This window comes from Microcebus murinus, chromosome 27 (genome assembly GCF_040939455.1).
Source record: "Microcebus murinus isolate Inina chromosome 27, M.murinus_Inina_mat1.0, whole genome shotgun sequence".
Taxonomy (NCBI): Eukaryota; Metazoa; Chordata; class Mammalia; order Primates; family Cheirogaleidae; genus Microcebus; species Microcebus murinus.
In genome coordinates this window covers 4,660,017-4,686,120 of record NC_134130.1, presented here as the reverse complement: position 1 = coordinate 4,686,120, position 26,104 = coordinate 4,660,017, and the positions used below count along the sequence as shown (strand labels likewise).

Sequence of the window (26,104 nt, the reverse complement as noted above, 5' to 3'; positions counted from 1 at the left end):
GGTGCACGCAAGGGGCGGGGGCGGGGGGCATTGTGTCCCCGTCCTGCTGTGGCTGCACGGGTGTGTGTGTGTCGCGACTCCTCGCACTGCGCGTGTAAGGCGTGTGCGCTTTAGAGTGTGTCACGTGCCCTTGAAGGAGGGGGGGGAGTCTGAGAGAGGCAGAGACAGAGACAGTGAGAGACAGAGGGAGAGACAGAGACAGGAGACAGTGAGAGAGACAGTAGGGAGAGACAGAGACAGGAGACAGTGAGAGACAGAGACAGGAGACAGAGACAGTGAGACAGAGACAGGAGGGAGAGACAGACAGGAGACAGTGAGAGACAGAGGGAGAGACAGGAGACAGTGAGAGACAGAGACAGTGAGAGACAGAGACAGTGAGAGAGACAGGAGGGAGAGACAGAGACAGGAGACAGTGAGAGACAGAGACAGTGAGAGACAGAGACAGTGAGAGACAGAGAAAGGAGGGAGAGACAGGAGACAGTGAGAGACAGAGACAGAGGGAGAGACAGAGACAGAGACGGAGGAAAAAGAGGGAGACAAGAAAAGACAGATACCCAGAGATTACGAGACATAGAAAGAGGGGGGAAACTGAGGTATGGGAAGAGAGACAGAGACAGAGACGGAGGAAAAGGAGGGAGACAGGAAAAGACAGAGATACCCAGAGATTACGAGACATAGAAAGATGGGGAAACTGACGTATGGGAAGAGAGACAGAGACAGAGGAGAGAGACGGGGAGGACAAGGAGGAAACAGGCAAATGGCCTGAGGCAGGGCGGGCGGGCGGGGAGGCGGGGGAGGCAGGAGCCGTCACACGCGAACATGTCCTTAATTATAATTACATGGGAACATTCAGTTTGTAGATGCAGCAGGAGTGAATCGCTGCGCCTCGACCATTAATCTAATGGCTGTTAGTCAATCACTCTCCTGAGGGCTGTGGCTGCGTGGGGGGCGGGGGGGGGGCGGTGGCCCTCGGGGAGGCAGATCAGAGGAGATGGCTTTAAACCGGTGACGCCCTCGGGGGGACCCGGAGGGGCACAAAATCCGGGCTGTGGGAGCCCCGCAGGCAGCCGCCAGCCCAGGAGTCAGCAGCGGGTGGGAGTGCCACTCGGCAGCGCCGGGCTGGGCAGGGATACAAGGTATCCAAGAGCGACCAGCCGCTCTTGAACTTGACCTGGGGGGCTGGGGAAGGCCTCCTGGAAGGGCTGACATCTCCACTAGAGGCAGGCGAGCAAAAAGGAAGGAAGAAAAAGCCTTCCAAGGAGAGAGAACAGCTTGGGAAAGGTCGAGAAGGAAACGTGTATGCAGGTCTGAGCGTGACTGGGTGGGACGTGGGTGGGCTGGGGACACGGAGGGGGAGCTGGGAAGTCGAAGCAGAGGCCAGGCCCCCTACCGCCTTAGAAACCCCACTGAGGGGACTGGACTTTGTCCTGAGGGCAATAGGGAGTCATTGAGTGTTCACAGCAGGTGGGCACAAGTTCAGATTTATATTTTTAAAAGATTCGTGGGCCAGTGGTAAGATCTTTGACTTACTGGAAAAGAATGAGCCTCCTGGTCTTGGAGATAAGCAAGTTGAGGCTGCGCTAGCCTTGAGGGGTGGGTGGGGGATGGGGCGAGTCCAGTGTCAGGGAGAGGCCGAGGCTGGGACGGCAGAGTCGGGGTTCTCAGCCAGGAAGGTGAGGTGCAGAGGTTCAATGTGTCACCGATCCCACTTGGGGGTACACTTGGGCCCCCGGCTCCGAGACAGTGGGGAGTGGGGGGTGTGGATGACTCAGGAGTTCAGGCGCCAGAGTGGGAGGTTTGAGTCAGCGCCTAGTGTATACCTCTCCCAGCGGCTCTCAGCTGGGGGCTGACTCACTCATTCATTTGGCCCTGAGTGTAGAGGCCTGGTGGGGGCGGGGTGGGGGCGGGTTGGGGGGAGACCCCCCAACTAGGCCTCCGCTATTCCCCCTGCCGCGTTTGAGGGTGCGGGAGCCAACAAGCCACCTCCACCCGCCGAATACTTCCAGAATGAAATCTGTCAGCTCCAAAACATGCCGGATCCTGTCCCCTTCTCACAGCCTCTGTGGCTCCAGCCTTGGCCTTCACCTGCCCCAGCGTAGTGGCCTGCATCCTGGTCCCCGGGCTCTGCCCTTGCCAGCCATAGTCTGTCCCCACAGTGGCCAGGGGGCGCCTGTGAGCATGAGGTAGGGCCGTCCCTCCTCTGCCCACAGCCCTCCATGGCTGCCACCTTCCTGGGGTCAAAGCCCAAGTCCTCCCTGCAGCCCACCAGGCCCTGCACGACCTGCCCTGTCCCCTCCCTGCCCTCCCTTCCTCCGTCTCTGCCCCTCCTCACTCTGTTCCAGCCACACGGGCCTCCTTGCTGAGCCTCCAACACGCCAGTCGCGTCCTGCCCCAGGGCCTTTGCACTTGCTGGTTCTCCTCCACCTGGAATGCTCTGAGCTTCTCACAGCTTCTTTTTATTCTGCCCAAACATCACCTCCTCAGGGGAGCCCTCCTTGATTGCTGCTCTAAAGTAGCATCCAAGTCACTCTGCACCTCATCCCCTTGGTGTTATTTTCTTCATTTTTCTTTTTCTTTTGCTTCTATGGTCTTCTGAAGTGACCCACTGAGTTTCTCCGTTTCCCTTTGTTTTCCCCATGAGACCCCGAGTCCCCCTGGGTCACTCCAGCGCCCAGAACAGGGCCGGGCGCACGGGAAGTGCTTGTTGCCTGAGGGCCTGTGGGGACCTCTTTTAACCCCACTTGACACCCCGACACTGAGGGGAAACTGAGGCTCAGAGAGGCAGACCCTCCCCCTGGCAGGGTGCCCCACGGATGTGCGCGGCCCGTGCGCGGCCTGGAATCCCGGGGGCGAGAGGCGTGTCTCCGCAGTCTGGCAGACGCGGCCGTGTTTTGACTGGGGGGGGGCGTCTGTCCACACCGCCCTGGGGACGCGTGGGGTGGGGGGAGGCGCGGGTTGACACAAGAGCCTCTGGGGGGCTCCTACGTTAGCGGGGGAGGGGACCCTCTCACTCCGCTTCTGCTCCCCCGGCCTCCAGTGGCGGATGGCGGGGCGAGGGGACCCCGGCGGGGGAGACGCGGGGTGGGGGCGACGCGCTGCTGAAGACCCCTCTAGCCCGGCAGGTGCTGCGGACTCCCCATCCTTGCACCCCCTTCCTTCCTCCTCCTCCTCCTCCTCCTCGCCTTCCTCCTCCCCATGTCCCCTCCCCGCGGGCCCCGCACCCCCCTCCGGTCCCGGAGCGGGCCCTGCTCCCGCCCTCCGTGCGCCCTCAGCCAATGGCCGCGCTGCCTGATGAGCTAATGCGCCCCCCGCGCGCTCCCATTGGCCGGCCTGGAGCCCGTCCCCGGTCGCCCCTGGCAGCGGCGTCCGCGTGGGTCGCGGGCGGGGTCCCGGTCCTCCCCCTGTGAGCAGCCCGGACCCCAGGGGGCCCCGGCACCGGCGGGTCCCCCACCCCCGTACCGTGGGGCCCGCCTGCCCGGCCCGGCTCCGGCCAGACCCCAGCAGGCAGGGCGGGGGCTGGACTTGGGGACCCCGCCCGCCGCCGCCTCCCCCAGGCCGCCCTAAGCCCCGGGATGAGCAGGGGGACCCCACAGCCAGCAACCCCAGACCCCCGAGCCGCCCCTTCCGGACGGTCGCACGTGCCCCGCGCGCGCACGTGCGCCACAGCCGCGACCCGCTGGGGACACTGCGGTGGGGACACCAGACCCGGACGCGCCGGCAGCCGCTTCTTCCCGCCCCCGGCGCGCGGCGGAACCGGGGTCCCAGGCCCGGGCTGGCAGAGGCGTGGCGGGGCCGGGGGTCCCCCTGGAACGCTCAGCCCCGTCTGTCTCGGGGGGCGCGCGGGGCCGGGCCTCCTGGTCGCCGCCGGACCCTTCAACAGACGCCGGGTCCCCACTCCTCGGCTGGCGCCATGCGCCTGTCCTGTCCTTTCTCTCCCTCCCCTCCCCTGCACCTTGGAATGGACTTTAAGACAAAACCACGACGATCGCGGGCGTTCCTGGGGCCCGGTCTGCCCGCGTCCTTTCTCCGCGCTTTCCCGTTGCGGGGTGACCTGCGCCCCGCAGACGGCGCAGGGGTGACGCCCGCGGGGGCTTTGGCCCAGGCGCACGCAGGGGCCTCGCCGCCCGCAGAGAAGGGTCTCGGGTCTCGGACTAGGGGAGGGCGGCGAGGGGAGCCCTGCAGCGTGACGTGCAGTCGCGTCTTTGCTGGAAATTTCCATGTCGCGTCATCCTTGATTTTTCTTTTTTTTTTCCCCAACTGCTGTCAAATGTCGTTTAGCTCGGTTGCTGGGTCGTTTTTGTTTTTGGTGCTCCCTTAAATGTCGCACCTGAATCCCTCTCTCATCTCACCCTAGCCCTGGCGTGGGCCATTCCACCCCCTGCGAGGTCCCCCGATAGATCTTTCTACTTCCCGTCACTCCGGGGAGGCGGCCTGTCTTTAAAACCCACGTTCCCAATCTGCGCCTGCCGGTCCTCGCGGCCGGCTCCTTCTCCTGTCCAGCTGTATCCGCGCAGCGCTCGGCCTTTGTCGCCTGGCCGAGGCTAATGGCGTTGGGGCGGCTCCCTGTGCGTGGCCGTCACCACGGAGCTGCGGGGACAGCCTGGCGCCCGTGCCCGGGGACATATGCGCTCTCTGCCCCCGGAGCCACCTGGAGAAGTAGAGGACGGCGCGGCTGGCAGGTGTCCGCTGGGCTTTTTAAGACACTGCCAATCGGTTTCCCAGAGTGGCCGCACCGTTTCCCGTCCCCAGGAGCCCGGGCCCAGCGCGCCCAGAGCAGGGGGGACATATTTTTGGCGTCCCTCTAGGTTTCCTTTTGCATCGGATTTAGGGGGGTGTAACTTAAGGGTACAGTTCGATGAGTTTTGACAAATAACTTAACACCTGTGTGAGCCACGACCTCCGTCCAGTTAGATGACATTTCTGTCACCCGGAAATCTCCTTCGGGACGTGTTTTTAATTTACAGAGAGACAGCGAGAGAGAGAGAGAGAGAGAGAGAGAGAGAGAGAGAGATCTCACTCCTTTTCTTGTTTTCTGCGATTTGCATTTTGTTTTGAAGTTCCAGCCACGTGCCTTGCAGTTAATAATGCCCGTGTCTCCCGGAGGACTGCTGGGCTGTAAGGTGCATCCTCCGAGCTCCCCAGAGCTTTCTGCTGCCTACTTAATTATCAGCAGTATTATTATTAATTTAACGAATAGCTGTTGAGCACTTCCTGTGGCCCGGCGACATTCCAAGTGTACATTCGTAAGTGTAAATTATACAGCACGCGATCTCATCGCCCCTCGCCCCCACCACCGGCAGGGCCGATGAGGTATTTTATCGTTCCCATTTCACAGACGGGAACACTGAGGTGCAGAGAGGTGATGTCACCTGGCCCAGCCCCTCAGTTGCAAAGTGGGCGGGGCCCGTGCCCTTGGCCGCGACACACGCCCGGGCAGGCGTGAGCCCCCTGCAGACATCAGCGCCCGGCCGGCCTGCGCTCGCTCACCCACAGCCCCGACGTCTAGAAAGCTCCACAAATAGAGGATTTCTCATGAGGATGGCTCTGACGCTCATTGGCCATCGAGACCCCAACTGACCTCTGGCTGTTGCCATCCTTTGTATTGCCGGAGGGTTAGATTTGGGAGGGGGCGGGCGGCCCAGGCCCTGAGCGGGGCGGTGCGTAATATGTGCCGAGTGCGTCTCCGCAGCCGCCTGCCATCTGGAACGTTCTGAGTTCTGAAGCACAGCAGAGGAGAGAGGCCCCACTGTCATCTATCGAGCCGCAACTCTTCCAGGCCCCGGTGACCAAGGCAGCCCTCGCGTTCACCGCCAGTGGGGGAGGACAGGCGGGCGCCGGGTGGCTGGGGCGCTGGGTGACAGGGCCGCGATGAGGGAGTCCCAGACAGGGCGGGGCCCAGAGGGCGCGCCTGACTCCGCCTGGGGTGCCAGGGAGGCTTCCCGGAGGAGGTGAGGCTGCAGCCAAGTCCTGAAAAATGAGCAAGGGGTGTTGAGGGAGGAGGGGAGGGTGCGCAGCAGCAAGCGCGGCTCGTGCAAAGGGCCTGTGGTGCCTCGAGGCCTGGAATCCGTCTGCCGGGCTGCAGGCGGTCCCGGTGGGGGCAGGAACGCGCAGGTCCGAGTTTCTCGCCCTCCCGGCGGCGAGGCACCTTGGATGCTCCCCTGGGCCCCTGGGCATCTGGCAGCGAATCGCTGGTGCCCCCGGGGCGTCGCCCACCAGGCCCTGCACGACCTGCCCCGTCCCCTCCTCCCTGTGCTCCAGCCACACGGGCCTCCCCGCTGCGCTGCTAACGTGCCGGGCGCAGTCCTGCCCCAGGGCCTTTGCACGGCCGTGTGCGCTTCTTGGAATGCTCTCCGCCAGCTGCAATAACCTCGTTTACTTCTCTGCTTTTCAATTTTGATGCCAAGGCTGTGAGCTCCAAGACGGAGGTGACTGTGCCTACCTTGGCCACCGCTGGGTCCCCGGCACAGGGCCTGGGACACCAGGGGTGCTCAGGCACGATTTCCTCCACTGTGGAGGGACCGATGTCGTGGCACCTCAGTGAAAGAGACCGAAACCCTCGCATTCCCAAGTCCCGGCTGGGAGGGCTCGGCCACGGTGCGACATATCGGGGTCGGGGAGGCTCCAACGACGGCGCCGCCCCTCTGCCTTTAATTATTTTGTCAACAAGGCTCACAATTCAGCAAGCCAAAGTGGCATTCGAGAGGGACGGTTCCCTTCAGCGTAGCTGACAGCTAATTTGTGGGAAGTTTAATTACAGGCGGCGTTAATTAACTGGCAGAGCGCTGGGCGAGGAAGGCAGCCATCTGTTCCTAAAAGCGTCCTCCCCTCCTGGGCCTGGCTGGGAGGCTGCGAGGGGTGGGGACAGAGGAGGAGGAAGGAAGGGGACCAGGTGCTGAATCACCGCTTCTGCGCCTCCCTTCCCGACACTGCCAGGGCCCAGATCCTGGCAGCCGGCCTCCCCTGGCCTCCCCCAGTGGCCTCCGGGAACGGCAGCACCAACTTCTGGGAATCTGCCTCTCACTGGTTATATCACCAGAGGTAGAAGATGTGGGACAGAGGAGGTGAAGAACCTGTCGTCCTCAGCCTACACTGGGGAGGGGACACCCTCCAAAGGAGGTTGGGAGGGGGACGGGGGATAGAGCCAGGCGCGAGGGACTCCCTGAGCAGCGTGGCCGGGGAGGGACAGATCACCCTGCCCTTGCTCGGCGGTTCACCCCTCCATTTGGACCATTCTTCCTGGGGATGGTGCTCTCTGGAGATGGGCTGTCTGGACCCAAGTTCCAGCTCCGTCCCAGCTGTTTGCCCTGGGGTAAGTCACTTAACTTCTCTGAGCTCAGTTTCCTCATCCGGAAAGTGGGGTCGCTCATGACAGGAGCTATTTCTGTTTGTCGTTCTAGAAAGTTGTGCCCATGCGTGTTCAGGCTGCGGGAGCCTTGTTACAAACTTGCAGTGTGGCTATTTGTTGCAGCCCGTGAGGGGCACGGATGCGTGATAAGGGGAGGGAGCACTCGAAAAGGTCAGGGTCGCCTGTGCCCTCTGGGAACCTGGGCCCTCGCACGTGCTGTTCCCTCCACCCAGAACACCCTTCCAGGCAACACCGAACTGCTTCCACTTTACCTGTCAAGTCTTGACGTGGATGCCTCCTCCCCCGGAAGCCCTCCCAGACTGGCCAGCAGCTGCCTCTCTCGCTCACTCACTCGCTCGCTCACTCATTCATTCATTCACTCACTCACTCATTCATTCATTCACTCACTCGCTCACTCGCTCAGTCTCCGTTGAGCGTCTCCTGTGCCTCGGGTGTGACCGGAGCTCGCTGGGGACAAAGTCCCCAAAGTCGCGGCTGGCGGTCTGTGTGGAAACGGCGGGGCGCAGCGGCCGTGTGGGCCAGGGAGCCGAGGGTCCGGTGCTGGAGAGAAAACCCGGGCGGAGTTGCGGCCTCAGCGGGGTCAGGGAGGCCTCGGTGAGGACGCGCATTTGCTCGGAGAACCAGAGGTGGCAAGAGAGGGAGCCGTGTGGGGACATCGGGGACGGCACCCCGGGCAGAGGCACGGCCCGTGCAAAGGCCCTGGGGCAGGACCGCCTGGCGTGCGGGAGGCCCGGCGAGGAGGCCCGTGTGGCTGGGGCGGAGGGAGGAGGGGGACAGGGCAGAGGGAGGACGGGGACAGGGCGGAGGGAGGAGGGGGACAGGGCGGAGGGAGGAGGGGGACAGGGCGGAGGGAGGAGGGGGACAGGGCGGAGGGAGGAGGGGGACAGGGCGGAGGGAGGACGGGGACAGGGCGGAGGGAGGAGGGGGACAGGGCGGAGGGAGGAGGGGGACAGGGCGGAGGGAGGAGGGGGACAGGGCGGAGGGGAGGAGGGGGACAGGGCGGAGGGGAGGACGGGGACAGGGCGGAGGGAGGACGGGGACAGGGCGGAGGGAGGAGGGGGACAGGGCGGAGGGAGGAGGGGGACAGGGCAGAGGGAGGACGGGGACAGGGCGGAGGGAGGAGGGGGACAGGGCGGAGGGAGGAGGGGGACAGGGCGGAGGGAGGACGGGGACAGGGCGGAGGGAGGAGGGGGACAGGGCGGAGGGAGGAGGGGGACAGGGCGGAGGGAGGACGGGGACAGGGCGGAGGGAGGAGGGGGACAGGGCGGAGGGAGGAGGGGGACAGGGTGGAGGGAGGAGGGGGACAGGGCGGAGGGAGGAGGGGGACAGGGCGGAGGGGAGGAGGGGGACAGGGCGGAGGGGAGGAGGGGGACAGGGCGGAGGGAGGAGGGGGACAGGGCGGAGGGAGGAGGGGGACAGGGCGGAGGGGAGGAGGGGGACAGGGCGGAGGGGAGGAGGGGGACAGGGCGGAGGGAGGACGGGGACAGGGCGGAGGGGAGGCGTGCGGGGCCTGGTGTCCCTCCAGGAGGACCCGGCTTCTCCGGCTCGCGCCCCCACGCCCGCCACCGCCACCCCGCGTGGCGTCAGCCACCTGCTCCCCGCGTCTCCCGCACCCGGCCCGCCGCCGACACCCTCGTCCGCGCTGTGGCAGGAGACTCGGGTGGCCGCGCCGCCCGTCACCGTCAGCGCGAGAGGCGGGTCAGGGCCCGGTGACGCCACGTGGCTCGCGTGCGCCGAGCGCCCAGGGGCTGCGGGCGAGGGCGGCGCCCGAGTGTGGGCATGGCGTGCGGCCGCCCGGCGCCCGAGAGGAGGGAGCGGCGTCCACGCGGGCACCTGGACGTCCGCGCGGGCGGGGCCGGGGTGGGGCCGGCGCTTTGCCGGGCGGGAGGGCTGCGCGGCGGGGTCTGGGGGCGGTGGCGGCCAGGTGACCGCGTCGCACCACGCTCAACCGGCGGCAGGCGGGTTACAGGCCCGCGCCGTCTCCCCCGCGCTCTGCCCGGCCCCACGCCGCCCCCCTGCGCCGGCTCCCGCACGCCCTCGCGCCCCGGGCCTCAGCCTCCAGGTCTCCCTGTGCTGGATCCCCCGCCCTTCGTGTCTCTGCCACTGTCACCTCCTCAGGGAGGCCCTCCCTGATCACCCCTGACTAAAGCCACCGTCCCCCATCACCTGCTGCCCGTCGCCCCGTTGCATTAAAACCTGCGACTGGTTACATAGGAAAGTCCCCGAGGGTGGGGTCTCCCCGAGGGTGGGGTCTCCCCGAGGGTGGGGTCTCCCCGAGGCTGGGGTGTCTCTGGGTCAGGGCACTGTGCCCAGCACGGCACCTAGCGCATATAGGTGCTCATTAAATAGGGACCGAGAGGCAGTTGAGTGAAAAAGTAATATGCACGGGGCTCTGTGAGCCGGGGTTCAAATCCTGGCTCGGTCCCTGGTGTGCTGTGTGGCTTCGGGCAGATTGCATAACCTCTCTGTTCTTTCATCGGAAGCTGAGATTAACATGGCTCTCTTGGGGGATGGGGAGGTTCGATCCCCTAGCCCCGTGTCATCTGAGTCCCCGAGGGTTTATTTTGCCATCCCCCAGGGCGGGTGGGACCGACTGCGCCTCCCGGCCGGGGCGCCCAGTCCCCCCAACTTCTGCTCTTCTTGGGGAGCTCCGATGTGTCCCTCGATCGCCCGCTCCCCCAGGACGCCTCCCCAAACAGTGGCACTAGGGTTGGCGGCCGTGCCAGGGCCCCTGCTCCTCCGGGCTCAGTTTCCCCGTTTGGCCACTCGCCCCTTTAGACAAACAGACGGCGCCACCTGGCTGGTGGGAGGGGCCGCAGCTCGCTCGTGGGGACAGCGGCCAAGGCGGGGGCGGGGCTGGCGCGGGGCTGGCGCGGCTGCGGGGCTGGCACCCCGCTCCCGTGGAGGCGGCTGGAGCAGGGCCCGGGCCGGCTGCCGGCTGCCGGGGATGGGGAGGCTGGGACGAAGCTGAGGCCCTTCTCAGAGGAGGCGGGCCCCAGCGGGGACAGGGAGCTCCACGTGCGTTTATTAAGCGCCTGCTGGGTGCCAGACCATGTTGCTGGGGGGGGCGTGCTGTTCCAGCTGCCGGGGTCTCTCCTCCTTTTCCGTGGTGCTGAGCGCTGCTCACCTGATCTCCATCTAGAAGACCCCGCCTCCAGGAAGCCCCAGATCCTCTGGAAGGAGCCGGCACCTCCCTGCGGGTCGGCCCGGTGCCTGAGTTTCCTCCATCACCCCATGCTATAGCCGAGCCGTGGGCGGGTCGGTTAGTCCATCGACAAACGCACGCAGAGCGCTCAGTAGGTGGCAGGCACCGTGCTCAGGATCGTCCCTACTTAGAAAAGCCCAGATGAGCAGGTGCCATTGGTGTTTCCACTTCACAGGTGGGGAAACTGAGGCTCAGAGAGGTTGAATTATGGAGTGGAGCCATCTGGCCTGGGGCCTGGGGCATGGTAGGGCCTCAGTGATAGCTGATTTCTGCCCCAGCGATGGGGAGCTCACCCCACGCCACGAAGGAGGCTGAAGCTGGACGTGTGGGGTTATCTATGCATTCATTCATTCATTCATTCATTCACTCACCCACCAAATATGTATTGGGCAGCCACGGAGGGCCAGGTTCCATGAGTGTGTCCGAGTGTCCCGCAGTGCTGGACAGCCCCAATATCTGTTCCCTCCTCTTCCGTGGTAAGAGAATCCCTGGTTTCCAGGGAACAGTTGGTCGCTCAGAATAAAGACCACATTTCCCAGCATCCTTTGAGCCAGCTGTGGTCACATGACTAAGTTCTGGCAGATGCAGCATGAGCAGAAGTGGTGTGAGCCCTTCCTCACCCCTTCCTCCTCCTTGCCTGGGAGGCAGATGTGATGGCTGGAGCTCAAGCAACCACCTTGTCCCATGAAGAGGATGCCACGTCTGAGGATGTGGAGAGAGAAGATGGAAGAATTCTGGGCCCCAGACACCGTGAAGCCTCCATGGAGTCTCTGGGCTGACTCCCATGTTCATGAGCAAATAGCCCTGTGCGCTTGAGCTGCTGTGGTTGGGCCTCAGATCCTCCTGTCTCAGCCTCCTGAGTAGCTGGGACTACAGTTGCCACTACCACCACGCCTGGCTAATTTTTCTATTTTTGGTAGAGACAGGGTCTCGCTGTGTTGCCCAGGCTGATCTCAGACTCCTGGCCTCAAGTGAGCCTCCTGCCCCAGCCTCTCAAAGTTCTGGGATTACAGGCGTGAGCCACCGTCCCTGGGCCACCGTAAAATTAAACACATCCGATCTGGTTTCTGAATCCAACTACACATTCACAGGAAGTACTGGGGACCGAGGAACGTGTTAAATGACACCACAAGGCAAAATCCAGAGAGGGGACATCACAGGACGGATGACCCGGTTGCTTCAACAAATAAACTGCAAAGAAAAACTGAAAGAGAGAGAAAAGAAGGGAGAAGCCACGAGTGACAAGAGAGTCGAGAGACCACCCGCCATCTAGCCTTCACCTAGGTCCTGGTCCGAACAGCCTTTAAAAGAAACAGTGGGAACGAACAATGAACGCGCGCCCAGGACGGGAACTCAGGCAGGGACGCCCGGCCCGGCCCGCCGGCCCTCACCCACCTGCCACACGGGGCCAGCCTTGGGCTCCGCCGCGCTGGGCGTCCCCGGTCCCCAGGCGGAGGCCGGGCGGCCTGGCCGCAGCGAAGGCAAGCGTCTGATTCCAAATCCACTTTATTTTCTCCAGACCAGAAACACTCCTCACGGCCAGGCCGCCCTCCCGCCGGGATCTCGGTGGCCCTGGCGGTGGCCGGGCGGCAGCGCCTCAGGAGGGCCCCAGGGGCCTGTCGGGGGGCTCGGCGGGGGGCTCGGCCGCGGCCAGGGCCTCGGGGCTGCAGCGGCCGCAGGGGCCGGTCCGGGCCAGCAGCTCCAGCCTGCGGGAGCGCAGCCGGGCCTGCACGGCCCAGAGGGGCGGCCGGTGGCCGGGCAGGGAGGGGTCCTCGTCGCAGAAGCTGTCGACGGTGGCGTCGGAGCCGTCCTCGGTGCCGGCCACCGACTGCTTGCACACGGGGCAGGAGCGGCGGGCGGCCTGGGCGAGCCAGGGCCCGATGCACTCGCAGTGGTAGGCGTGCGAGCAGGGCAGGATCTTGAGCCGGTCGCCCTCCTCGTACTCGTCCAGGCAGATGGCGCACAGGTCGTGGCGCCGCGTGAAGGTGCGCACCTGCGCCCGCGGGCCGGGCGGCGCCTTGGCGGGCGGCCCCCGCGCCCACCAGGCGCGGGCCCAGAGGCAGAGGCGGCGCAGCGCCAGGAGCGCGGCGGCGGCCAGCGCCAGCGCGCGGCCCAGCACCCAGGACAGCGCCAGCGCGGGCCGGCAGTCGGGCTCGGGGCAGGCCGCGCGGCCGGGCAGCAGCAGCACCTGGGCCGACTTGTCGCAGCGCACGATGACGCGCAGGTCCTGCGAGGCGGCCTCGCCCACGAACACGGCGGGGATGGCGATCTGGCCGCGCAGGTCCTCGCACACGTGGGCCATGCGCACCAGGTCGTCCGAGCGCACGTTGTGCACGATGGCCGCCTCGAAGCCGGCGCGCTGCGCGTGCAGCACCTTGAGGTCGAAGGGGCAGTCGTAGCGGCGGATCAGCGCGATGGCGCCCAGCGAGCGGTTGCCGGGCCGCGGGCCCTCGATGGGCTGGCAGGCGTTGGCCGGCCGGGCCTCCACCAGGTAGCCGCGCACGCCCCCGGGCGCCAGGGGCACGCCGAACAGCGCCGGCAGGTCCGCGAAGTCCACGGCGCTGGTGTTGTCCTCCAGCACGGCCCGCACCACGGCCTGCGAGCGGCCCAGCAGCGCGGGCAGGATCAGCAGGGCCTTGAGCGCCGCCCCCAGCGCGGGGGCCGGCCGCGGCCGCCCCATGGCCGCCCCCTGCTCCGGCTGCGCGCGGCTAGGTCCCGCTGGGGACGGCTCCCGCGAGGCCCAGGGGCATCTCCAGGGCCGCCCCGGGGCCCGTGGCCGGTGCCGGAGTGGCGGGGGTGGCGCGGCGGGGGCTGGGACGCGGGCGCGGCGCGGTCTAGGCAGAGCAGGCGCCCGGCTGCAGCCCGGCGCGCATGGCGCCCTGGAGGGCCGGTCTCGGAGCTGCTGGCCTCGGTGGCCTTTCTGGCAGATGACACTGAGGCCGGGGACCCTCCGGGTTCTAGACGTCCCCGGCCTCTGTGACATCGTCCTGTTCCACCCTCCCCCCAGGAGCCTCCAGCTGCCCGGGCCTGGGGCCGGCGGAACATTCTAGGGCCCTAACGTGGGGCGGCCCGGGCGGCCTGTTCTGGAAGTCTCCGGGCGTGGTGGCCCCGAGCTGGGACGGGCGCTCGGGCGCGCCAGGGCCCTGCCAGCGTCGCCTCCCCGAGGGTGACAGCAGCATCATCTGCGCCCGCCGCTTCCTCCGCCCTCTCCCCCCGTCTCGCCGATTCCCTTTCTGTCCTCGTGAGCGTCTCTCCGACTCCCCGTCTCAGCGTCGCTCCGAGCCAACGCGCCGAGTGGCGGCCACGTCCCCGGCCCTCCCGGGACGGAGCTGGCCTGCAGAGGCCGGGCGACCCCAGGCGACCCCCGGCGACCCCCAGCACCCCAACCCCGCCTGGCTGGCGTGGCCCGGCGGGCAGGGACAGGCGGGTCTGCGTCCCAGGCCAGCTCGCTGCCGTCTCCCCTCCTGTCCCCCCCAAGGCCCGGCGTGCGCCAGGGTGACCGCCGCGTGCAGGCCGCACTGCCCAGAGGAGGGCCTGAGAGCAGCACAAGACGTCCCCGGCTGCCACAAGTCCCCGCCCCCCTCGGTGGCCTCGTCCTGCCCAGGGACCTCCCGGCCCGGGGGGTGGAGGGGAGAGGGGCACCCACCGACGGGCCACCCGGGGTCAGACATTCTCCCGCCCCGCCTCACGGATGTGAAGACGCAGCGCAGAGAGGCAGGACCAGCCCAGGCCACCCGGGTGCTGGGGACAAGGACTCAGATCCACGCCACCTGACGCCGACGGCTGGCGCTTCCTGCGTCTTGTCTCGGGAGCCCGTGACTCGACAAACGGTGGGCTGATTTTTTTTTTCCCTTTGAGGCAGAGTGTCGCTCTGTCACCCTGGGTACAGTGCTGTGGCGTCAGCCTAGCTCACAGCAACCTCACACTCCTGGGCTCAAGCGATCCTCCCGCCTCAGCCTCCTGAGTCACCGGGACTACAGGCATGCGCCACCATGCCCGGCTCATTTTTTCTATCTTTTGTAGGGACAGAAACAGCTCTTGCGCAGGCTGGTCACGCCACTGGGCTGATAGTTATTGAGCACCTCCTGCACGCCAGACCCCACGCTACGTGCTCAAGACGTACAACCCCTCAATGCCCTGCGGCTGATGCCAAACCCATTTTGCAGATGAGGAAACTGAGGCTGAAAGACTTCAAGTACCCTGCCCGAGGCCACAGAGTTAGCAGGTCGCCCTGCAGCGACCCGTAGCCATCACTCCCACGGTCTTCGCCCTGGCGACTTCGGGGACGCCCCTGCTCATGGCCAGGGCACCGTGACTTCTACCCCCGCCGCTGAAGCAACCGCCAGCCCTTCCACGCCCAAGGCTCAAGGGGAGGGACAGCCCCCAGCCCAGCTTCCCTCCCGGGAGCCCGTTCTGCCATCCGCGTGTAGGAGGCAAACAGACGCTCTTGCCCATTGCCGGTGGGACGGCGAGCGGCCACCCGCTGCCCCCGGGGCTGGGCGTCAGGGACGGTGTTTAGCAAAACTGCGCATGCGTCTGTGTGGGATTGCGGGCGCGCCGCCGTGCTCAGCCTTGAATTAATTTTCGTGTGTGGCGTGAGGTAGGGGTTCGGGGTTCGTCTTCCTTCCTCCACCCGATTGGGTGGCCGGCCGTGGCAGCAGCGTCTGGGATCGTCTACAAGCAAGTGGCCGTGTGCGTGCGTGCACGTGTGTGTGTGGCAGGGGACAGGGCTGTCTCTTTCCAGGCTCCCGACTCTGTTCCATCCATCTATTTGTCAATCCCTGTGCCCACCCCGCCCGTCTCGATCGCCACAGGTTATCGGACATCGGTTACCGGCGTGGGCTGTGTGTGCAGGCGCCCAGCGTGGCCGTGGGGGCTGGCGGGATTGGGAGCGTCTGTGTTTCCTCTGAGGACTCGTCCATGGGTGGATGCTTCTAGAACCCCGAATCCCCTAGCACCTCCGCTCCTAGAACACATCCCATTCTTGGGGTGCCACCAAGCCACACTTCCTGAGCACCCGGCATTTGTGGGTTGGTGTCATTTCATCTATTTATTCATCACACATTTGCTAAGCACCTACTGTGTGCCAGACCCTGTGCCACAGGCACTGGGGACACAGAAACGACAAAGATACACCCCGTCCCGACCCTCGTGTCCCTCCGAGGAGGGGAATGTTGAACTACCTCGGAACCAATGAACGAGAGTATTTCAAACAGGCCGGGCGCAGTGGCTCACACCTGTAATCTCAGCGCTTTGGGAGGCCGAGGCAGGAGGATTGCTTGAGCCCAGGAGTCTGAGACCAGCCGGGACAACACAGCAAGATCCCATCTCTACAAAAAAAAAAATTAGCCGGGTGTGATGGTGCACCCCTGTAGTCCTAGCTACTCAGGAGGCTGAGGCAGGAGGATCACTTGAGCCCAGGAGTTGGAGGCTGCAGTGAGCTGTGATGATGCCACAGCACTCCGGCCTGGGCCACAGAGCAAGACCCTGTCTCGAAAAATAAATAAATAAATAAATTGAAAACCAAAAACAAAACAGGAGACTTGAAGGCTGAGGCGGGGGCAGGCTGGGGAAGAGCAGGGTTGCAGGGTGTGTGAACAGCACGTGCAAACGTCCTGTGGCAGAAAGGGGTCAACGTGTCCGGAGGAGAGAGAGGCCGGCGTGGCCGGCAGGGAAGCGGAGGGAACAGCCGAGGCGGAGCACGGTGGGCAGCTTGCGTCTCACCGCCCGCGCCGCACGCAGCCTGGCCTCGCTGGGTCCCCCCGACAGCCCCTGCGACAAGGTTTGGGGGCGAGCCCTGCATGCGGGAGGCGATGCCAGGACGCCGCGGGAGGGGGAGGGGAGGCGAGACAGGGAGGGGACGTGACCCGCAGGGGCTCCTTCCTGAGCGGCGGGCGGCAGCGGGGAGGCCCCGCGGGGACGTCTGGGACCCGAGTTGGGCAGGAACTTGGAGCTGTCCTGCCCTGAGCACGAGGAGCTGCAGCACTCGTGCACCGCCCTGCGCCGTCGCTCCGGGCTGCCGGCAGGAAAAGCACGGATCCCGCGACACTTGCAGCCTGCCGCGGTGACAGAGCACCCTCGGGCGGGAGCCAGCGCCGCCGTCCCAGCCAGCGCCTCGGGATCCGAGCCGGCCCAGGCGGGGCTGCGGCTGCATGTGGATATTTAAATACGCTCACATGCAACGAAGCCAAAGTGCGTTCCTCCGCCTCGGCGGCCACGTTTCGAGTCCTCTGTAGACACGGGGCGGCCGCGGCGCGTGGCACAGGTCTGAAGCACTCCCCGCACCCCACGAAGTCCTGGGGGGCAGCCCAGTACTGGAGGGTGTTAAGCGAGAAGGTGACGCGGTCCGATTTACACTCTGAGAATGTCCCTCTGCCCGGGAAGGGGAAACGGCCGGGTAGGGGTGAGGGTGGAAGTTGGGAGCCCTGGGAGGTGTCTGGGCGGGCGTCCAGGCTGGACGTGAGGGAGGCTCGGACCAGTGCAGTAGCAGTAAGGGACGAGCAAGGCCATTTAGAAGCAGCATGGCCAGGAAGTCCTGACCACGTGGACAGCAGGGGTGAGAGGAGAGGAGGAAGGGGCGTGACATGGGACCCTGCTGTGACCAGAGGAGCAGCAGAGTCGGGGCAGGCGCCGAGCTTCGTCAGGGCCCTGCTGGCCCCGAGGGGTCAGGGCGAAACCCGGGCAGGAGCCAGGTGGCAGCTGGACCGTGGTGGCAGAGACCGGGGCGGACACGAGAACCCGGGCCCCTGCGGCATTGTGGCCACGGCCGGGCGGTGGTGTGGCCGGTCGGGGGAGCCGAGCCGGGCGTCAGGCTCGGAGCCGCAGCTTGCCTGAATGCCAGCAAGCCTTGCGTGTGAGCGGCGGCGGGCGTGCGGGCGTGCGTGTGCGTGTCGGATTCCGGAGTGAATTTAATCCCAATCCCGCCGACTTTGGGGACGGGAAACAGCTGTCCTAATGAGCTCACAGTGGGTTTGAAATAGCAGGCATCTGCTGCCGTCTGAGCCAGCACGCCGCGGCCACGCCGGGCTCCGGGGAGGGGACGCAGCGTCGGGCTGAGACCCCAGCACCCCGCACGCTACCGCCCCCGCCTGGGGTCCCTGGGCCGAGCTCGAGCCAGACCCCGTGCGCCCCACTGTGGGCCTGGAGCGTCACGAGTGAGCCACGCAGGCTCTGGGGGTGACAGACGGCGCCCCCTCCAGATGCCTCCTGGCTGGGCGGCCAGAACTGCCCCGTGCCTCAGTTTCCTCATCTGCAAATGGAGATGTCATTCAAAAGTTGAGAGGCAACCAGGCACGGCGGCACACGCCTGTAATCCCAGCACTCCGGGAGGCCGGGGCGGGAGGATCCGTTGAGGTCAGGAGATCGAGACCAGCCTGGGCAAGAGTGAGACCTCATCTCTATAAAAAATTAAAAAAATTAGCCGGGATTGGTGGTGGCGCTGTAGTCCCAGCTACTCTGGAGGCTGAGGCAGGAGGATCACTGGAGCCCAGGAGTTGGAGGCTGCAGTGAGCTGTGATGACGCCACTGCACTCCAGCCTGGGCGACAGAGTGAGACTCTGTCTTAAAAACAACAAAAAAAGGATAAAAAAAGTATACATCTGTTCATGGCACCGTCTACGAATGGAGCTTCCAGAAGTTTCCAGAAGTTTCTCTGGGTGAGTCAGCGAGCGAGTGGTGAGTGAACGTGAAGGCTTCAGACCTCACTGTGCACACACGCAGCGACGGCGTGCATTACTGTGCACCACTGTACACCTAGGCTACGCAGCGCATAAAAAAAACATTTTCTTTCTTCCATAATAAACGTTTGCTCACTGTAATCCTTTTGCCTTTAAAAACCTATGAAGTTTTTTAAAACTCTTGGACTCTTTTGTAATAACGTTCCGCTTACAACACACACACACACACACACACACGTTGCACGGCTATACCTGGGTATTTTCTCTCTTTATATCCTATTTCTATAAGTTTTCTCCTATTTTTAAAATTGCTCATTTTTATTTTTTTCGTTTCTTAAAATTTTTTGTTACAGACTGAGACACAAACACGCACAGCAGCCTAGGCCGGCAGGACACCAGGATCTTCAATGTCTCTGTCTTCCACCTCGTCCGCTTCCTGTCCTGCCTCAGGCCTCCAGGGGCAGCCACGCACACGGAGCTGCCATCTCTGTGACAACGGTGCCTGCCTCCTCTTCGACACGCCCCCACGGGCCTGCCGGAGGCTGTTTCACACTCAATTTTGTTACAAGAAGGAGGCGTACAATCTGAAGTAATTGCCGTCTCGGTGCGGTGGCTCAGCCTGTGATCCCAGCACTTTGGGAGGCCGAGGAGGGAGGATCACTTGATGCCAGGGGTTCGAGACCAACCTGGGCAACATAGCAAGACCCTGCCCCTACAAAAATTTTTTAAAAAAAATTAGTCGGGCATGGTGGCTCATGCCTGTAGTCCCAGCTACTCGGGAGGCCGAGGCAGGAGGATGGCTTGAGCCCAGGAGTTGGAGGCTGCAGTGAGCTGCAATGAGGCCACTGCACTCCAGCCTGGGCGACAGAGCCAGACTCTGTGTCAAGGACAACAACATTTGTGGTTTATCGTGTGCCACTTACATCCCAATACAGGGATAAACGCCCCCCCCCCATTGCGTACCTGGCGTGCGGGGGTTGCCGGCCGGGCTGGGGACCATCTGTTTCCATGGCTGCGTCTGCACAAGGCGGTGGCCGTGCCAGGACGGCGTGGAGGGTGGCAGGGGCTCTGTGGCCACGGCCCTGCTCTGGGGGGACCCCTGGGGACCCCTGTGTCATTATCCAAAGTGGCCGGGAGCCCCTGCCGCTTCTTGAGGGAGGAACGAGTGCTCCTCTGTTCGCTCGAGAATGTGGCAGTTCAGGGCTCGGTCTGGGGGCCGAGAGACCGGCTTCGTTTGCCTCTGAAACTTCCTGGCTGTGCGACCTTGGGCGAGTGCCTTTACCTCTCTGGGCCTCAGCTCCCTCACCTGCAAACTGGGGGTAATAATAGCTCCCTATGTCATGGGGCTGACGAAAGCCTGAAGTGGATCTAAAATCCCCGCAGAGTTCTGGCTGTCGGGCTAGGTATACAGTGGGTGCTCAATCACTGTTAGCTATCACGAGGAAGCTGTTGTTACCATTTTTTGAGCACCGGGCCCTGTTCTGGGAGCTCACAGACGGTCAGCCCCGTGCTCAGGCCTCACCTCTTATTCTTTCATCCTTGCTCTTTACATGTGGAGGCTCAGAGCCATGCACGGGTTTAGTCGGGACTCAGCAGGGCGTGCTGAAGGGACTCAAAGTGATCTCAAGACCTCTTCTGTTTGCTGATGGGGACACTGAGGCCCAGAGAGGGGCAGGGAGGGCCCCCAGGCCTCCACCTGAGGCTCAGTCCTGGGTCTGCAGGGACCTGCAGATATTCCCAGCCACGCCCCTGCCTGTGTCGGCGCTGCAGCCGCGGGAGCCGCCATCCCGCCATTCAGCCGCTGTGACAGCGCCTTGGCCCCGCGGCCCAGCCCGAGCCAGTGGCAGCTGCGGGCCGTCCCCGTGCCCGTCTGCATGATGGTGGGCCCATCGAGGGTCGGCCGCCTGTGGCGGGCCAGAGCCCAGCCGCCGCCGCGCCAGCGTGCCTGGGGACCGCCGAAGATGCTCAGTGACCCCCAAGGACAAACGGATCAAGCCCCCGTTAGACAGATGTGGAAACCAAGTCACGCCGGGTACTCGTCGGATCCCCCCTATTGCTGGGCCCTGGGCTGGGGGCTGCGACTCGGCAGTGACCGCGACAGGCGCGGCCCCCGCCCTCCTGGGGCTCCCGGCCGCCGGGGAAGACGGGCAGGAGCAATAAACGTTGCGAAGGGTTGTATAGTCGGGTGGGTGACAAACACTAGACAATGAAGGCCGGGAAGGGGACAGGGTGCCAGGGACGGGACAGAGAGACAGCTGCAGATGCTGAGCAGGGACAGCTGACAGACACTGGAAGGAGGGAGGTGGGAGGCGTGCGGGTGACTCGGGAAGAGTGGTGGAGGCAGAGGGCACAGCCCGTGCAAAGGCCCTGGGGCAGGGCCGCGCCTGTCCTGCTGGAAGGACGCGGGGGCGGGAGGGGGTGGACCCCGGCCCCTCGGGGTTTTGCTCTAGGGCAATGGGGAGTCACGGCAGGTCTTTGAGCAGTGGAGGGACGTAGTGGGATGGACGGTGTGGGGTGGCAGACAGACCCACGTGCCCCCCAAAGATGTCCACACCCCAATCCTTGGAACTAAATCCTCGGACCGTGTCACCGTGTCACCTTACGCGGCGCAGCGGGTGGCAGAACGCTGTCACCCGGAACCGCAGAACGGGGCTGCATTTGGCAGCGGTCTTTGCAGATGTCGGTAGGTCGGGATCTCGAGAGGAAGTCACCCTGGATTTGGGGCGGCCCCTGATCCAGCGACTGGTGTCCTTGGGGGAAGAGCAGGCCAGGCTCGGGGGCTCACGCCTGCAACCCTAACACGTTAGGAGGCTGAGGCAGGAGGATCGCTTGAGGCCAGGAGTGGGAGGCTGCAGTGAGCTGTGACGACGCCACGGCACTGCAGCCCGGGCCACAGAGCGAGACCCTGTCTCTTACAGAAAGCAGCAGTGCTCCTGGGAGACTGGGTTTCCTTGTGGGGCGATGAGTGGTTTGCAGCGAGAGAGGGGGTCTAAATGCCACCAAACACCCTTCCCAACGGTTAATCTTGCAGTATGCGAGTTTCGTCTTTAAGAAAAAAGTAAAATAAAACAAACCAAAATAACCCCTGCCACAGTCCCAGTCCCCATGGCCGTTCTGGTGCAGATAGTTCCAGAAAGTTCTCCCTCCACGTCATCGTCCCACCGTTTCCAGCAGCCCCATCCACGCGCCCCGACACGAGTCCCCGCTGGGTCCCACACCCGACCTCACACCCCGTCCTTTATCGTGGCTGCGTAGTGTTCCTTTGCACGGCGGACGAGGACAGTCACTCTCCCAGCCCTCCGTGGGGCCCCTTGGGTAAAAAGCAAATCCTCCTCTCGGCCAACCAGGCCCTGCCCGTCCCCTCCTCGCCCTCCCTCCTCCCTCCGCCCCAGCCACACGGGCCTCCTCGCTGGGCCTCCAGCACGCCAGGCGCCGTCCTGCCCCAGGGCCTTTGCACGGCCCCGCCCCTGCTGGAAGGCTCCCCCATCCCCCGCCGGCCAGGCTCCCCCGTCACCTGCTCCTTTGACACTTACTGAGGGCAGAGAGGGGGAGGGAGGGAGGGAGGAGGGGGTGTCTGAGAGGTGTGGCCCCCTGGCCAAGGGAGGCAGGCGGGGTGGGCTGGGGCGGGGCGGCCTGCGGGCACAAGGGGGCCGGCGGGGACGGGGACGGGGCCGCGGGGACAGGGGGGCAGCAGGGATGGGGCGGCGGGGCCCGGGCGGTGAGGACGGGGGGGGGGCAGGGGGGACAAGGGGGCCGGCGGGGACAGGGGGCCGCGGGGACAGGGGGGCGGCGGGGACAGGGGGGCGGTGGGGACAAGGGGGCCGGAGGGGACAAGGGGGCCGACGGGGACGGGGATGGGGCCGCGGGGACACGGGGGCAGCAGGGATGGGGCGGCAGGGCCCGGGAGGTGGGGACGGGGGGGGACAGGGGGGACAAGGGGGCCGCGGGGACAAGGGGGCCGCGGGGACAGGGGCTCGGCGGGGACAAGGGGGCCAGCGGGGACAAAAGGGCCGCGGGGACAGGGGCTCGGCGGGGACAAGGGGGCCGCGGGGACAGGGGCTCGGCGGGGACAGGGGGCCGGCGGGGACGGGGGGACAGGGGGGCGGCGGGGATGGGGCGGCAGGGACAAGGGGGGCGGCGGGGCCCGGGCGGTGGGGACGGGGGGGGGGGACAGGGGGACAGGGGGGCGGCGGGGATGGGGCAGGACAGGGGGGCGGCGGGGATGGGGGGACGGGAGCGGCGGGGACGGGGAACAGGGGGGTGGCGGGGACGGGGGGGACAGGGGGAGGCGGGGACGGGGGGACAGGGGGGCGGTGGGGACGGGAGGGACAGGGGGCGGCGGGGACGGGGGGACAGGGGGCGGCGGGGACGGGGGGTGACAGGGGGGCGGCGGGGACGGGGGGACAGGGGGACGGGGGGACAGGGGGGCGGCGGGGACGGGGGGACAGGGGGGCGGCGGGGACGGGGGGACAGGGGGGCGGCGGGGACGGGGGGACAGGGGGCGGCGGGGACGGGGGGACAGGGGGGCGGCGGGGACGGGGGGGTGACAGTGGGGCGGCGGGGACAGGGGTGACAGGGGGGCGGCGGGGACGGGGGGACAGGGGGGCGGCGGGGACGGGGGGACAGGGGGGCGGCGGGGACGGGGCACAGGGGGGCGGCGGGGACGGGGGGACAGGGGGCGGCGGGGACGGGGGGGACAGGGGGCGGCGGGGACGGGGGGACAGGGGGGCGGCGGGGACGGGGGGACAGGGGGGCGGCGGGGACGGGGGGACAGGGGGGCGGCGGGGACGGGGGGACAGGGGGCGGCGGGGACGGGGGGTGACAGGGGGGCGGTGGGGACGGGGGGACAGGGGGACGGGGGGACAGGGGCGCGGCGGGGACGGGGGGACAGGGGGGCGGCGGGGACGGGGGGGACAGGGGGGCGGCGGGGACGGGGGGACAGGGGGGCGGCGGGGACGGGGGGTGACAGTGGGGCGGCGGGGACAGGGGTGACAGGGGGGCGGCGGGGACGGGGGGACAGGGGGCGGCGGGGACGGGGGGACAGGGGGCGGCGGGGACGGGGGGACAGGGGGGCGGCGGGGACGGGGGGACAGGGGGGCGGCGGGGACGGGGGACAGGGGGCGGCGGGGACGGGGGGACAGGGGGGCGGCGGGGACGGGGTGACAGGGGGGCGGCAGGGACGGGGGGTGGCGGGGACGGGGTGGCGGGGACGGGGACGGGGACGGGGCGGCAGGGACGGGGACGGGGACAGGGACGGGGACGGGGCGGGCACAGGCCGGTCCGCCCGCCGCCCCCTCGCGCTGGCTCTCCCGCATCGGCGCGCGCCAGAGTCGCGGGAAATATTTTCCCTCCGGCTGACACTTTTGGCAAAATACGATTCCTCCAGCTTTTCTCCGCGCAGAAAACATGCCCATCACACCGTCCCCGGCTTCGCCTTTGCAGACTGCGGAGCGGCTGGGGGGGGTGGGACGGCCCCTCTCCGCTCGCTGCGGCCCAGGGGGACGGGCGCGAGGGACAGCAGCGACGGGGACAGCAGCGACGGGGACAGCAGCGACGGGGCGGCCGCGGCGCCCGGCTGCGTCTGGAGTCCCGCCTCTGCCCTCTCCTGCAGAGGGCCGCGGTTATTAGCCCCATGTTTCAGATGTGGAGGCTGAGACCAGAGAGGGCAAGACACTTCCCCAAGGCCACACAGCAGCGCTGGGTCTGAATCCAGATCCTGCACGGCCTGCCCAGGGGAGCCTTGGAGAACCCCCCCCCCCAGAGGGAGAGGCAAGGAAAGCAACAGACGCCCAAGGGCTCAGCACATGCAAAGGCTCAGGCAGGCTCCGCGCAACAGGTCCAGCTGCGGCCAGCAGCCCTCAGTTAAATCGGGTTGTGGCCGGGTCTTCCCCGACTGCCTGTGTTGTCACACACTAGTCCCCGCGAACCCCCAAGTCGGGGACAAGCGTGGCAGCTGCAGCCGCCAATCCAGCCGCCAGGCCGCACCGCCCTGGCAAACTCAGCCTTGCTGCCCGCCCCTGAGGGCCTCCAGGGCTGCGACTTAAAGGCCAGACACACAAAGGTGACAGTGGGCGGTGGCTGAGGACCTGGGGTGTGAGTCTGATGGCACAGGTTCAGATCCCAGCTCTGCCACTTTCTCGCTGTGCAACCTTAAGCCGGTCGCTTAACCTCTCTGTGTCAGTTTCCCTGTGGGTAAAAGGGATAGAAAAATAACGGCCACCTCGCAGTTAAAAATGTTGAGGTTCCCAAAACACTTGGGGCGGGGCCTGGCGCGCGGGTGTCATTGGATGTGCGGGTCCCGACCCGAGCACGAAGGAGCCTCGGTCAGGTCCCCGTCTACCCAACCCAGCAGCCGCCGCCCGCCCCCCTGGCGAGGATGGAATCTTCTAGAACGTTGCCCCTCCTCCCGGTTCCCAGCGGGAGCCAGCCGGCCGCATAAATCCCGCTTTACGGCTGGTGTTGACGGCACGAGGAGAGCAGCCTTGGCAGGCCCGATTAATTCTCCCGTCTGGCGTGTGTGTGCCCGGAGAATTTCCGAGCTCCTGGAGGGGGGCCGAGCAGGCTGGGGACAGGCCGGGCCGAGGACAGGGTCGTGGGCAGGCCAGGCTATCGCCTAGCCTCCCGTGCTAGGAGCACTGTTCAGGGAGTCCCTGGCTCTTGCCCGGAGGGTAGAATGGGAGACGGCTCCAAACCTTGAGTAGGGAGCAGGGCTTGTGGCTTTTAATTAGGACAAAAATGAGAGTTTCACTGAGGAGGAACTTGAGCGAAAATGCAAGAGGGGGGAGGGGCTGCCATGCGTTTCCTGAAGGAAGGGCTTGCCGGCAGCGGGCACGGCCCGTGCAAAGGCCCTGGGGCAGGACCGCACCTGGCGTGTGGGAGGCACAGGGAGGAGGCCCGTGTGGCTGGAGCAGAGTGAGGAGGGGAGGGAGGGAGGAGGGGAGGGCGGGGAGGGGACGGGCAGGCCGTGCAGGGCCTGGTGGGCTGCAGGGAGGACCTGGGCTTTGACCCCGAGGGAGGTGGGAGCCATGGAGGGCTGTGGGCAGAGGGGGGCCGGGCCCCGACTCAGGTGCTCACAGGCGCCATCTGGCCACTGTGTGGAGAACAGTTGTTGGATCCAGTTATTAAATTCTCCCTGTAGCCGGCCCCAAGCCATAAGCCAGTGGTCTCCTTGTTCTTTGTTTTCTTTTTTCTTTGGTAGAGACGGGGTCTTGCTAAGTTGCCCAGGCTGGCCTCAAACTCCTGACCTCAAGCGATCCTCCCACCTCAGCCTCCCAGAGTGCTGGGATTATAGGCACGAATCACCACTCCCAGCCCAACTTTCATGTTTAAAATATATTCTTTAAAATTGTGGTGGAATGTGCGTACCTTAAAAGTTACCGTTTTAACCGTTTTCAAGTGTGCAGTTCAGTAGTTAGTTTATTCCCATTGTTGTGCAGCCATCATTACTATTTCCAGAACTTTCTCGTCTTCCCAGACCGACACCCTGTCCCCATGAAACACCCACTCCCCACCCACTCTCCCGCCCCTGGCACCTGCCACCCTACTTCCTGTCTCTGGATCTGACGCCTCTAGGGACTTCCTGTGAGTGGAGTCACAGGATTTGTCCTTGTGTGTCTGGCGTCTCTCACTGAGCACGATGTCCTCAAGGTCCCTCCACGCTGTGGCCTGTGTTGAAATCTCCTTCTTTTTCACGGCTTAGTAATATTCCACTGTGCGGGTGGACCACACTTGCTTATCCATTCATCTGCTGATAGACACAAGGTTGTCCTTTGGGCTATTGCGAATCACGCCACTATCAACGTGGGTGTGCACGTGTCTCAGTGAGACTCTGCTTTCAATCATAGTTTAGTTAATTTT

The 26,104-nt window shown here is 65.5% G+C and overlaps 1 protein-coding gene across 1 annotated transcript; it reads right to left on the bottom strand.

Annotated features, from left to right (window-relative positions):
- Positions 1-12,089: 12,089 nt before the first annotated feature.
- On the bottom strand, positions 12,090-15,493 carry ZNRF4 (zinc and ring finger 4). The gene is given in 5 exon segments (XM_012761735.2): positions 12,090-13,340; positions 13,343-13,473; positions 13,475-13,598; positions 14,261-14,370; positions 15,405-15,493. Coding segments are annotated over 5 exon segments (1,626 nt in total). The 3' UTR covers positions 12,090-12,168.
- Positions 15,494-26,104: the final 10,611 nt, after the last annotated feature.